Genomic DNA, 14,755 nt, shown 5'->3' with positions numbered 1-14,755 from the left:
GCCCTCTTTGCCATTGATTTTAGATCTCTTGTCTTCCCTTGGCCCGGGTTTGTTGGCTTCCCGACTCCCTTTCTCGTACATCCTCCTCCTCTCCTGTGTCCCCCGGAGCTGTTGGCCCTGTTGTTTTCCTCAGGATTGGTTTTCCTGCCTATCCCGTATGGATAGACATGAGGAAGAGAAAAAGAACAAAGGAAAAAGGAGAGGGTGATAGTGGTGGCCTATAAGTAGTTCCAGCTCTGCCTGCTGACCTTTCTGAATGTTTTCCAATCGGATCTGGTGAAGTGCTATGCCCTCTTTGCCATTGATTTTAGATCTCTTGTCTTCCCTTGGCCCGGGTTTGTTGGCTTCCCGACTCCCTTTCTCATACATCCTCCTCCTCTCCTGTGTCCCCCGGAGCTGTTGGCCCTGTTGTTTTCCTCAGGATTGGTTTTCCTGCCTATCCCGTATGGATAGACCATGAGAAAGAGAAAAAGAACAAAGGAAAAAGGAGAGGGTGATAGTGGTGGGAAGCCTATAAGTAGTTCCAGCTCTGCCTGCTGACCTTTCTGAATGTTTTCCAATCGGATCTGGTGAAGTGCCACGCCCTGCCCACCAATTCCTTGGTCTATTTTGGGGGTTCCTCAGGGATTTCATTGCTCTGCTCCCCTTGCTGCTCCATTGCACTTCCTTCGTGTTTCGCTCCAGTGTGTGTGGAGGGTCAGACTGGGCGCACTTCCCACACTGTGTCTCCAGTGCTGTCCCCTGTAGCGCTGTGGGTCAGCGAGGGGGCATCGTGTCTCATTGTGCCACCAGCCCCACGGTCTTCCCTGTGCGTTGGCTGTGCCAAGCAGGAATGTAGTCCAGGAGGCTTGGGGGCTAGGATGCCGGTTCTCTCTGTCTCTCTTGGTTTGCTCCTCTCCCCAGGCTGTATCTTCAGTGCTGTCCTCTATAGTGCATGCTTCTCTCCGTTGGCTGCTTCATGCCAGTCTGTTGCACTCAAGGCTTGGTGCCCCAGGTTGAGGTCTGGCCCCTTTCTCGCTTTCCTGTGGAGACATGAACAATACCCTTCCCATTGGGGGTTAGTACCCCGTTCCCCGACTATCCATGACCTCTTGTTTTTCCCCTCCCCTTTTTCATGTGGTGAAAGCATCTTTGACGTTTCTGTTCAGTGTGTGGTCTATCTGTATGTACCCTGTGCTTTGACTGACGCAGCCATGCCTGAAAAGCATCGTCAAGTTTGTTTGTTTTGTGCATTTTCATAAGCCTTTTTATGATTAATTGAACTGACTCCTGTAGGCAGGCAGTGTTGGTGGGCATATGAAACAACTCCCTTACCTGCAGAGCCCTGCCCACACCTGTGGGAGCCGTTTTGTAAGTGCTGTGTGTCTCTCAGACAGCCTGGGAAGGCAATTTATTTTATTTTGTTTTTAACAAATCTCAGGAAAGCGGTTCTGCTGCCCAGCTAGCTTCACTCACACATTTCACTTATCCACAATAATAAGAATATCAATACCTTGGATTTATATAGAGCCTCTCATCCAAAGGGGTCAGAGCATTTTAATTTAATTGGATGTTCCTGTGGCTTGAAGGGCCTTTGGGTGTATTTACAAATGTAATAAGAAGGCACGGTCTGCCCTGGTTTACAATGCAATAGACCACCTAAAACAAGACCCGCGCACGCGCGCACACACACCACTCCGTTCTCGCTGCGCACTCCTGGAATGCTGGGTCCCGGGGTTCAAGGTCTCGTCGGAGCTGAGCTTCGTGTATCCTTCCACCTTCTGCTACCACTTCTTCTGCGTGAACCCATTGTTCCAGACAAATGATTCCCTTGAACGGGAATATTTTCATTCCACACCTTATCCTGCCTCCCTTCCTCCTCGGCTGGTTAAGTCTCTACTGTGCTTTTGTCTAGCCCTGTCTCATTCCCTCCCACCCATGCCACGAAGCCATCATCGCACAATGGACACGAGTGAACCAACCGTCATGACGATGGCGTGGGAGGGACGTCTCATTGTCATGCATGTAGGGCCGCCTGGAGCCCGAGTGGACTGCAAGCAGCCGACAGCGACACACCTTCCCTGAAGATTTCTCCAGTCATCCTAGCCACCATCCCAAGTTTCCATAGAAACCGCTCAGCCCTTCTGCTGGTCCTTCCTTGCGCTTGGAGTAGCTCCCTGGTTTGGGGGCGTTTCTACTTTGCTTTGCTTTTGAGTCTCTGAATCGTGTACCTGGTCAGAGAGCTCTCTGGTTCCTTTCTTTGTGAACCATAAACTTTCGTGGGGCCCATGCAATTTGGCGCGAGGTTGGGAGTCTGTCTTGAAGGCTGAAGGTTCTGAGTGAGCAGAGACATAGGAAACCTGCCCCCTTCCTTTCTGCTGCTTGCCACCCCTAGAAAGACTGGAGGTCATCTCGAAGGTCACCTCCATTAGAAGCAACCTTCAAAGGCCTGTTTGTTACAGGAAGATAGAATGGGCAAGGTTCCCATCCACCCCCCTCCCCCCTTGGGACAGAGAGGTGGAACCAGAAAGAAAAACCAAGGGCGTAATGAATGAAGATTTAATAGGGGCCCGTTGATTTAATTATCACATCATTACATTTGATTGAATTATCACATAATTGCATTTTCAGCTTGTGATAATAAACCATCGTTTTTTTTAAAACCCTTGTCAATTCTCGCTTTTTAAAAAAGTCTTTTTGTTTGCCCATTAAAACAATACTGTGAGAAAACTGGGGAAGCACAGAGAAGTGTAATAGAAGAAATGAAAAATAAGTTACGGCTGCTCAAAAATAGCCCCATAATATCCACAGAGAAGTCTTTCCAACAACACTGGTGCTATACTGTAAAAGTAATCATCATAGTCGTAGTGTCGATCTGCCTCACCCGGATTCTCACAATAGCATCTGAGGGAAATCCTATGACATCACCACCTCCTTACGGAGGACAGGAAGCACCGGAAAGCGAAATGCCGTAGCCCGGGCAGTGGACGGAGAGCAGGGCTGAAGGGAGGCAGTTCCACTCCACAGCCTGCAATCGTGTTTTTCTAATTGCCTTAAAATACAGGTAACATAATGTTGACCTCTGTACCATTCTGAAGAGTACTATTCAGTGCCTTCCCAAAGTGGCATGCCACCAGCACTCTCGAGCCCCCTGGCATCCTCAGCCCTCCCAGAGGAAGTCCCCAGCTCAATTAGCAGCCACTGCTCATTTCACCCTGGCTTCCCCCGGCCCCCTGCCAGCCACTAAACTGTATTCTGCTTCTCTGGAGCTGTTCTTGCTGCGTACGTCCTAGATGGGCTCAGAGAGCATTCTGCTGCCTAGCTTCTTTCTCTCAGCACAATTTCTAGTTCATCCATGATGTAGCATTGAGTTAGTTAATTGTGCCAGCCTGGCCGATAATCACATGTGGTGCTGGTTGAAAGGCGGAGGGATAAATGGGTGGTGAAGCCTCACCTTTCTAGTTCTCGGGTCTCTTGTTTTGTGATGGTTGCATCGGGTGCAGCTGCCTTAGCAGTTCCCTGCTTCAGCTTGCAAGATGGATTTCCTACAAGACATCCCCAAGGAGAAGCCACATGGATCTATCCCGATGCAGCCCTGGGTGCTGGAGCAGCCATGTGGAGACCCCTGCCAGTGCTGAGATGCTTACACGTTCACTGACTCAGCTTTCCTCCTGCAGTCGGCATTATTAGCTCTGTTTTGTGAGGTGGAGGACTTTGTGGACTGGTGTTGGGTATGGGTTAATGTTGAACTTGTGGACTTGGGCAGCATTGGGTTGGGATGTTTGATGATGCACCTTTTCTTTACATAAAACTCTCTCTTATACGTGAGTCGCCGTGGATTTGTTTCTCCAAAGTACCTAGACTATTACAAGCATGGTTTAGTATTCTGTCTTTTTTATGGCTTGTTCCACTGTATGGAGTTGACCATTTTTCTCATCCGCTGAAGAGCTGTTTTTACACTTTTTGGCTATTGTGGAAAGCACAGCTTTCTGTTAGATACCTGTTTTTAGTTTGTTTGTGTTTTTTTGGTGGACATAACTAGGCTGTTGGCCCCGTCTAGTAAGTGTTGGATGGCTAACATCAAGGTCACAGTTCAAATCCACCAGTCCCTCCAGGAGTGAAGGATGGAACTATCTGCCCCCACAAAGACTTACAGACTCAGAAACCCCTAATAGGGTCTCTGTGAGCTGGATTTGGGTAATTGGCAGAGGGTTTGGTGTGGTAATACTAAGAGATCCTGGGAGACACAAAGGCCAAGTGCTTTGAGCTCACCCCACCATAAGCGCCTCGGAAGAAAGGACTGGAGATCTGACTAGGAAATCACTAAATGTCTCCATAGCCCACAGCGTCACCACCAAGCAACACCAGAGGGTCCGAGTTTCTCACACCACCACTAACACTTTTTTGTTTGATGTTTAAAACATCTCATTCTAGTTTTGACTTCCCGAATGCCTCTCAGAAATACTGTCGGTTTGGTTCCAGACCACTGCAAAAATGCCACCACGGCCACAGAGTCACACGAAGCTTCTGGTTTCCAGTGCCCACATAAGCTATGTCCACACTACATTGCATTCCGTGAAGTCGGCAGGCATGGAATATGTTTTAAATCGTGTGAGAGTGACCAAAGCAAGACACAGAGAGAGATAAGATGTGAGCGACATGCAGGGGGCAAAAATGGCGCCCTGACGACCTGCAGCGTGGTCACAAACCTTCAATTTGTAGCACACACAGCGGTCAGCGAAGCACCCTGAAAACAAGGTCTGCCTGAACACACACTTTTTCGTTTCTGGTTCCTTATGTCTCCGAGTTGATGACTAAGCATACTCTCCTCTTTGCCATGGCGTCAGTGGGGACTCACGGTGATCCCCTGTGCGTTTCAGAGACTGTCTGTCTGTAGAAAAGCCAGTCTTTCTCCCGTGGAGCTGCTGGTAGTTTTGAACTTCCCACCGTGAAGATGAAAGCCCAACTCGTAACCACTATGCCACCAGGGCTCCAGATGACCAAGTGAAGCGTATGAGTAAGATAAGGATGAAAACTATCAAGAGGACACGTGTACTGTACCACCTGCACAAGTATGTTACTAAGTATGAAAAGAAAAGAAATCTGGTACCTTTTCTGGTTAGTTTTATGTTCAGTTATGTTGCTTTTTATTTATCAACTTTTCCTGAGTACAATTTTTACGATTATTGGTCTCTCCTGACAACATGTCCAAAGCAAGATGCAAGATAAAGTCTTGTGATTCTTGCCTCTAAGGAACATTCTGGCTGTACTTCTTCAAAGACTGGTCTGTTTATCCACAGTACTTTCAATTTCTTCGCCAGCAGCATAATTAAAATTAATCAATTCTGCTTTCCTTATTCAATGTCCAATTTTCAAATGCATGTGCGGTGATTGACCCTTGGGTGATTGGGTCAGTCACACCTTAGGCCTTGCTTTTCAACATTTTAACGAGATAAATTTCAACATCGTTGAATTCTAAAAACAAACAAACAACAAACAAACCCCAAACACGCTTAAGGTTAGAATAATTGTAACTGAAGACACTCCTTGAGGGTCTCCATGGATTACTATGGATTTCTTCGGCTTCCTGGAACTGCAGCAGAAAAACTCTAACCCCCAGAATGCTTAGCGAGTCACCGCGCGTCTCTGCGTCAAAACTTACAGCCTCAGTCCCGCCTCTTCTCCACGGCGATTGGATGTTCCAGTTCCGGGTCTCGAGACTTCTCTTTTTCCATTGGCTGATACCTCCGCGGCGGTCAACCGTGAGAGTTTTGGGGCTCTCCAGTCCCTTCCAGCCCACGGGCCCTCCCTTCCGTACAAGATGGCGGCAGAAGCAGCTGCTGGGAAATACAGGAGCACTGTCAGCAAAAGCAAAGACCCCTCGGGGCTGCTCATCTCTGTGATCAGGTGAGGGAGGCGGGAGGCAGGCCAGGGGCCGGCGGGCAGGGGCCCGACCTCGGCTTTGGAACGGGGAGCGGCTGTCTGGCTGCACCCTCACATCCCCCCCGGCCCCCCTTCCCGCTCCGTGCCCCCTCGGCCCCTCCCACGGGCCTTAGCAGGGCTCCCCTGTGCCTGGGGTGGGGCTGCAGGGAAGGTCCTCTCCCCCAGTCCTCTTTAGGGCCGGAGCCCTTCTTTGGGTCTGGTTTCGCGAGTTAGCGTCCCAGGCCCTGGGAGCACACTACATGGGGCGTGGACGCCAGGTGAAGGTGTGTGCGTCCATGCAGGCTACATTGACCGACACATCCTCCATGGCAGCTCTCCCAGGCACTGGTCCTTGTGGTTCACCCCCACACCTGGACACCTTCAATCACCTGTAAGTGGTCCCAGCAGCGCTGGTGGAAGGCAACATCCATTTTCCGTTTCGTTCAGCCTTTTCCGGCCTCCTATCCCGATCTGGTTCTTAATAACAAAGCAAAACGTGATTTCCCGTGACCCTCTATGCATACCATTCCCCCAGAATATGAGCGGCGGGAGTGGTGGATCTTTTAAGGGGCTTAAGGTGCAGTACCTCAATACATTGAAGTGAGTATCCCTTTCAAGGACCACTGAGGATGACACAGGGAATGAGTGAAAACAACCCGAATAAAATACACTGTGACACGTTTTCACATCATTGTCATCTGGACTTCAGTTTGGGTGTGTTTCACTAAATAAGACATTCCCCACCTGTGTTCCTCACTTGTGCTAAACTCCAAGAGGCTGTGTTCTTGGCTCCTGGAGTGTCCTGGTGATCTTTTTAAGGCTCAGGTCCAGGAGGACCTACCAGGCAATAAATCCAAACCAAACACACTGCCATCGAGTTGATGCCAACTCATAACAGGCCTCTAGGACAGGGTAGAACTGCCCCTGTGAGCTTCCGAGACTGCAACTCTTTATGGGAGTAGAAAGCTTCACCTTTCTCCACTAAGCATTTGACAAATATTTTGAATGAATGAATAAATCAGACTTTGAAAATATGTATCATCTCATGGACCTTGGAGGGCTAACCAAAAGGTCAGGTGTTCAAATCCACCAGGGACTCAGAGAGAAAGATGGGGCTGTCTGCTACCCTAAAGATATGCACTTTTGGCAACCCTACATGTGGTCGCTGTGAGTTGGGATCAACAAGATTGGCAGTCAGTTTGGTTTGACATCAGGGTCAGCAGTAGAACTTTCTTTTTGTGGGAGACCTGGTGTGATCTGTAGCCAGTGCACCACCTGCCTTGTCACGGGAGACTTACTTCTTGATGTGTTGCTGAATAAGTTCCAGTGGAGCTTCCAGACTAAGCTGGGCTAGGAAGAAAGAAAGACTTGGCGATCTACTTCTCAAAATCAGACTGTGAAAAACTGCATCACAATGGTCTGGTCTGGAAAGAAGATGCAGGGACCCATTAGCATTTCATTCTATTGTGCACAGATGTCACCACAAATCGGGTACTGATGGGATAGCAGCTAACAACAGTACTTAGATGATGGCATGCTAAGTCACTATTATCAGTTGTCCCTGTAGGAATGAGATCATTAATTCTCTGTATGGAGCAGGGAACCCTGGTGGTGCAGTGGGCGACACACAGCTTCGCAGTTAGCAGTTCAACACCACCAGCTGCTCCCAGGGAGAAAGAGGAGGGGTTCTCCTCCCATGGAGTTACAGCCTTGGACACCCACAGGGGCAGTTTTGCTCTGTTCTGTAGGGTCGTTATGAATCAGAATCAACCCGATGGCAGTGAAAGATGCCAAAGAGCTAGAGGCGCTCTGACAGCGCACAGCAGTGTAGAGGAGACCTGTGATCCAAACTGCAAGAAGAATATATGTAACGTCCTTTCTGACTCCCCTGTGGGAGTAAGACACATGGTTTTCTTTGGGTTCTTTCATGATGATTTTTTCACTTCTTCAGCTGTTTAGTCAGTCATTGAAACAGGATGGATTTGGCGTCAGCTTGTAGTATAGTGCCTGGTCCTTGGTATTCACTTAATGAAGCCTGTTGAGTGAATGAATGAACATCCTGGGTTTTGCGCAGACGAATCAGATGCAGATGATACCCCTGAAGAGAGTCTAGACTATGTGGGGGAGAATCTGTAATAAAAGACAGAAACAGGAGGCTAGCAGAGAGGGCCTGGGGCCCGGGGCCCGGGGCCTGGGGCCTGGAGTAGTGCGGTGGTTATAAGTTGGGCTGCAATTCCTAAGGTCAGCAGAAGCCACCAGCCGCTCCGAAGGACGCAGGCAGAGCTTTCTACTCTTGAAAAGGGTTACGTGCTCAGAAACTCACGGGGTGGTTCTGTTTTGTCCTGTAGGGTCACCATGAGTTGGCATTTACTTGTGGCAGGGAGCGTTTTTGTTTTGTTTTGTTTTTTTAAATTAGAGCCGAGAGGTAGCGATTCCATGAGACAGGAGCAGGGGAAGGAGTAGTTTGCACCAATAGAAGCAGCGTGGGAACCAGAGAAGGTAGCGGCTAGCTTCGCTGTGCACTTGTTCATTGACCTGGCAACCTTCATCATTTCCCTCCCACTGTAGAGCAGTTTCTTCCATGTTGGTTACATTGTGTCTCTTTTGGTAAGAAAGAGGAGCTCCCGTTGGGTGGCTTGGCGGGTTATGCATTGAATTGCTAAATGCAAGCTCAGCAGTTAGAACCCATCCAGGGCCGCCCCGGAGAAAGAGGAGGCTGTCAAGTCTCGGAAACCCAAGAGGGGCGGCTCACCTCCGCCTGCTCAGGTCGCAGTCAGTTGGAACCAGCTCGATGGCCGGAGATTTTTTTTTCATTTGTAAAAATCATGAACAGCCAGGCTCAAGCCTTGGCCCAGGCACGGATTCCAGTGCACAGAGTAACTACCCCTGCTCTGCCCCTGTGAAGGGTGTGTGCCTGCCCTTCTCTGCTGCCCGTCGGTGCCTCTTGGCTTCATCACCGGGGTTAGGCCTAGACCTACTGCTGTGTACTGTTTAAGGAACCCTGGTAGCGCAGTGGGGTACATGTAGGGCTGCTAACCCCAAGGTCATCAGTTTGAAACCAGCAGCCTGCTGCTCCTTGGGAGAAAGACAGGGCTTTGTATTCTCGTGAAGAGTTACATTCTCAGAAACCCGCAAGGGCAGTCCTGCCCTGTGTTATAAGATCCCTATGAGTTGGCATCGGCTCCACGACAGTGAGTTTTTGGTTGTTCCATGTATTATGTTCTCTTATTCCTTATTCTTGACCACCTGGGACCCCTTGAATAACACTTCTGTTGTATGTGTGACAGGGTGCAGGGTGACAGGGGGGGGGGCCCTCAGTGCCCCACTTAAGGCTGAGGTTGTTGGTGTGGGAGCGTGGACGCTCGTATTTCTACATTTGTTGGTGCCCAAGGAGGATTTTGGCTTCCGTGTGAGAGTGTGGGTGTCCCTCGCCCGGTGAGTTCCTTTTGGAGTCCTGGTGGCACCGTGGGTGAGGCACTGGGCTGCTTAGTGCCAGCTTCGTTTGGACCCACTGGCTGCTGCAGCTTGGGGGACAGAGCAGGCTCTTGAAGGAGAGAGCTTGGTGTTTGGGGTTAGAGCACCGGTTCTCAACTGTGGGTTGCAACCCCTTTGGGGGTTTAACAATCCTTTCACAGGTGTCTCCCAATTAACAGCAGTGGCAAAATGACAGTGATGAAGTTGTAACAAAAATAATTTTATGGTTGGGGGTCACCACCACATGAGGAACTGTATGAAAGGGTGGAGGCATGAGGAAGGTTGAGAACCACTGGGGTAGAGGGTCCTGCTGGGGAGCCTGGAGTGGCCAGGGTGTGTTTCTTGTTAGGAAGTCTCACCGTTTCAAGTTGCTGCTTTGAGTATCTGTGCAGTTTGTAGATCCTGGCAACATTGTTTTTTTTTAAAATTTAATTCCTCTTGTGACACTTGGCTAAGCTCCGCCCAACCCTAACCCTGGCCTCCTTCTTGCTCAAAGATTAGAGCTTTTCTTGCTGCTTTGGTAACAATCCTCCTGGCTGCTGACTGACCACAAGGTTCCTGGTTTGAATCCACTTGCCACTCCAGGCTGCCTGCTTCCATGAAAAACCAAGCCAAACTCACTGCCACTGAGTCGATGCTGACTTAGAGTGACCCCATAGGCCAGGCTGGAATTGCCTCTGTGAATTTCTGATATAGTAACTTTTAATGGGAGTAGAAAGCCCCATCATCCTACCTCAGGCTGGCTGGTGGTTTTGAACTGCCGACTCTGCAGTTAGCAACCCAGTAACCACTACACCACCAGGGCTCCTTGCCTGCGTCCATAGAGAATTATAATCTGAGTAATTCTACTCCACCCGGCAGGGTTGCTCTGAGCCAGAACTGACTGGGGGGTGGTGGGTTTGGTGTTTGGTTTGTACAATCCCAGTATTTCCAGAGGTGAACCTGGGCCTTGCCAGCTCGCTGTCCTGTGTCTATGGTCCTCTGATTTTGTTAGAAAATCGATTTTCCTTGTTAGTGACGAGTCTACTTTCCTTTGAAAAGTTGGATCAGTTTAGTTTTATTAATTTACTTTTATATCACTGGACAGTTGTGGTTTTCTATCTTTGAATAGTGACTGCTATACATTCTTCAATGTTCTTGTACAGATATGTAAAAATGATGCTCCTGTACTACATTATAAGGAGCCCTGGTGGTGCTGTGGGCTAGGGATTAGGTTGCTAATGCAAGGTCGGGGGTTCAACCCCACCAGCCACTCCTCGGAAGAAAGATGAGGTTGCCTATTTGCATAAAGATGTATAATCCAGAAAAACCCTACATAGGTTACTATTGAGCTGGAATCGCCCACAGGGCAGTGGGTTTTGTTTTGCTTTTTAAACTATTGTAGGTAACACAATTAGTATAACATTTACACAGTTTTTATAATACTCTTCCTAATGGCTATGTACTTTTATAATTTTATTCCTAATAGAAGCGAGGATGGTGAGATTTCATCTCACTTACTCTGGATTCGTTATCAGGAAAGACCGGTCCCTGGAGAAAGGGCATCATGTTTGGTAAAGTAGAAGGACAGCAAAAAAAGAGGACCGTCAAGGAAGCGGATGGACACAGTGGCTGCCACAGTGGGCTCAGCCACCGCTGTGAGGCCAGCTTAGGACGGGCGGTGTTGTGTTGTGTTCTGTGGGGCATAGCATTGCTGTGAGTCGCAACCAACTTGAGAGCACCGAACCGCAGCATTGATCGTTGGAGTAGCGTTTCCTATGCCCGTCATCTTTGCCTGTTGGCAGAACAGTCACGACAGGTGCCTGTGGAGATCTGAGTCAAGGACAGAGTGAGGATAGAGATCGGCAATGTGTAAATCTCTTGGCTCTTTCCTGCCAGCGCACTACATAGGGCACCCCCCCACTTTGTTTTGCTACCTCTGGTATTCTACTACTTTAAGTCCCTTAGCAGGCCATATGGTTGAATGGTGACATGTACTGTCATTGTAACGAAAGGTTTATGTTTGGGGAGCTGTGTATTTCTTAATTGTCTCGAGACTGATGAGTACAATTTATTCTAGTCACAGAAATGTAACAAGGTCCCGGGTGAGGTAGTGGTCCTGAGCTGGGCTGCCCACCACAAGGTCAGCAGTTTGAAACCATTAGCCGCTCCACGGTGAGGCTTTCTAGTCCTGTAGAGTTGCAGTCTCGGAAACCCACAGGGACATTTCCACCCGGTCCTATGGTCGCTATAAGTCGGAATTGAGTTGATGGCAGTGAGCTGGTTAGTTTTTGGAGGAATAAAACCTGCTGCGTGCAGATGTTTCAGGGCCGTCAGGCATTTCAAAGCGCGGCCTGTGGTGCCGTCACCACATAGAGCTTTGGGTGTCAGGTCTTGCCTCTGGCCCTAAAAGTGAACTCACTGCGGGGACAGTGTCTCGACTGCCTGCTCCTGGCCAATTCGGGCAGTTTGGTACACACAGCCCATTTCCCTGCTTTCCTACTGATTGTTCCCCCGATGGTTATCTAGACGTTTGGGCGGCTAACTACAACGTCAGCCGTTCGAAACCACCAGCCGCTCTATGGGAGAAAGGCGAGGCTTTCGGCTCCCATAAAGACTTACAGTCTCGGAACCCCGGGGGCAGCTCTGCTCTGTCCTGTGGTGCGGTGTGATTTAGAACCGACTCAATGGCAGTGCGTTTTGAGTCCTCACCTGGGATTGGTCGGCAGTAGGTGGAGGCTGCCTTCTGACGGGCAAGCAGGATGGTGATCTGGAGATGAGACGCTGTTTTCTTCTCGCGAGTTGCTGTCAGGTCTCATCGGGCACCGTGTCTCCCACGTAGTGCTCACCCAGCCGGCTTCTGTGGGCAGACGCATTTCAGAAAACCTCCTAGAAACGTGGGGGCAGAGCTTTTGTGGACGGACTCGGGCTGCAAACGTCAGGGAGATTCGAAGGTAGCAGAAGGTTCATTACCACCCCCACCCCCAACCAGCTTTTACGTCTTCATAGAAGTGGACATTTCAAAAACGTAGAGAATCCTTTATTGTAGACACCTGTTTGGTCCACCAGTATTCCATTCAAAGTAAACTTTGTGGAGAGGTCTGGGCTTTGACCAGCTCTTTGAACAAGCTGCTCTGAGGTCCTGTCTCGGTGTGTGGCAGGCATGGAGTGTGGTCAGTGTTTTGAGGAGGATTCTGGGAGATGTGTTAGGTGCTGGTGTTCCCGGCACCCTCTCCTCTCCTGGTAACGACTGTAGGTTGTCGTGCTCTCTCTGTGCCCCGGGAGTACAGTGAACCCTTGTTTATCGCGGTTAATCGGTTCTAGACCCTACCGTGATAAATGAAATTCCGCGAAGTAGGATTCCTTATTTGTAAATCAAATATTTTCGTAGTTAGAGCATAGAGGACATGAAAAAACACCCTTTAGTCACCATCACACTCGTATTTCTTAAAAATCACAAACAATTACAGTACACTGTACAAAAGAAAAAATGCATCTGATACGTAGCTCCAATACATAGCGATGGAGACAGAAGCGTGTACAGTATGAGCCAATCAGTGGCAGTAATGACAGAGCATGCGCTGTTACGCAAAAACCGCGATAGAGTGAAGCCGCGGAAGTCGAAGCGCGAAGTGCTGAGGGTTCACTGTATTGGCTCGGGTGACCAAGGCAGCGTCAGCATCCCTGCTGGAAAAGCTGACCACTAGGCGTGGCGTACATCTCCGGGAAGTTCGATGGCATAGGACAGGAAGGCAGAAGTCTAAGGAGGCCGAGGGTTCCAGCTCGGGCACAGTGTTGGCGTGTTGGAGGTGCCGTCCAGCCGTTTCTGACTCACAGTGCCCCCACGGATGACAGCATGAAGCAGTGCCCGGCCCGGCGCCAACCTCACCTTTCCCTTAAGTGGAGCTCACTGCTGCAGCCACAATGTCAGTCCCGACAGACAAGTGGTGGCGTTCGTATGTGCATGGTGTGACTTCCACAGGGCGGCTTTGAACTCGCCTTTGGGAGCAGAGGTTGGCTGTCCACCAGCTCTCTCAGTATTACGCACTGGTGGGAAAGTGGGGGCATTCTGAAACAAGAGGGGAGCTTTAAAGCTGATGCCCATCCACCCTGGACTCCATTTTATACTCCAGGGAAGCTGGTTTTAGCGGCCTTTGAATGAGGACAGCTAAAAGGTCTATACTTGTGGCCCCCAGAAGTGTTTGGTATACGAGAATACATCGAAACATTGAAAAGGAACATGTGCTGGGTGTACTAATGGGCCATACGTGCTGGCTGAAACCAGACACAAGTCATTTTTCAATTGATGTTAACGCAGAAATTGTTTCCTGTCACTTGATATTAAATAAATCTCTTTGTACCAAACGAAAGAATGTTGGTTTTTTTTATGCATCAGAAACCTTTTTCAGAGGGACTGTCATTGTGAATCGCCATCAGCGGGGATGGGATTATCTTGTGTTTTATGGGCTCTAATAGGACATAATTAGGAAACATGCAATCACAATGTATAATTGAATGTAATAAAATCTGATTTGAAAGTGTAATGTTGGTTCGGCAGTGCTTTGAGTGAAGGCACGTCTTGTGTGATTACATAGCGATACATTTCTTTAATGGGTGATATTGTGAGCAGGCGCAGAATCAGGAAAACCAAACCAAGCTCTCTGCCGGGGAGTCAATTTCGACTCTCGGTGACCCTAAGTTTAAAAAAAAACCTACATCTTTCTCCCCTGAGCCACTGGTGGGCTTGAACCACCGACTTACCAGCAGCTCACAGTGTAGCCCACTGGGCCACCAGGTCTCCCTCAGAATCCTGGTGAGGGGCTCTCGCTTTTCTGTCACTGGGAACTTTTGCTTAGTGTCACTAAAGTCTGCTTAGTGTCACAGGCTCGCGGGACTTCGCGCCTTTCTTGGGCACTGCGTTACAGCTGAGGTCCGGAAGTACTGGTGTGTGGAAAGCTGTGTGTGGACAGCTGTGGCTTACAGTGGGAGTCCTCCTCCTCTTTCTCTCTCCTGTCGTAGTGTGCACTAGGTCAAGGTTTCCAGAACAGAGCATCCATTTCACTCCACGATGAATGTACTTTTGGTTTCAGCTCATCCCTTGCGGTCCCCTTAATGTCTCAGCATGGCTCCCGCTTCCTCCCTACTTCCGGCTTCCTTTCCTAGCCCTCGGGACTTTTTTTTTTTTGGTCATTGTTGCCCTTTTGATCTTCAGTGGCCAATTCTTCTAACAGCCGAGAGGCGAGTTCAGCTCGAGACCTGAGGGGTGATGAAGGACCTGAGACGCGGTGGGCCCGTCAGTCTGTGACCAGAAAGCCTAGTCTCTTTCATGATGTTGTTGTCCACATCTTCTTCCGCCTTACCCGTGACCTTGTGATGTGATCCTTTTCTGAGCAGACGGTAG

At 49.3% G+C, this 14,755-nt stretch overlaps 1 protein-coding gene across 1 annotated transcript in view; it reads left to right on the top strand.

Annotated features, from left to right (window-relative positions):
- The first annotated feature begins 5,800 nt into the window (after positions 1-5,800).
- The window catches only part of EXOC4 (exocyst complex component 4), a 767,286-nt gene continuing 758,331 nt past the window's right edge, over positions 5,801-14,755 (top strand). The window contains exon 1 of the mRNA XM_045288923.1: positions 5,801-5,886. Coding sequence (XP_045144858.1) covers positions 5,801-5,886 — 86 coding nt within the window. The remainder of the gene's footprint in view (positions 5,887-14,755) is intronic.

This window comes from Echinops telfairi, unplaced genomic scaffold (genome assembly GCF_000313985.2).
Source record: "Echinops telfairi isolate 266 unplaced genomic scaffold, ASM31398v2 ScPeMD7_23;HRSCAF=83, whole genome shotgun sequence".
Classification (NCBI taxonomy): Eukaryota; Metazoa; Chordata; class Mammalia; order Afrosoricida; family Tenrecidae; genus Echinops; species Echinops telfairi.
This window is presented reverse-complemented; position numbering and strand designations above follow the sequence as displayed.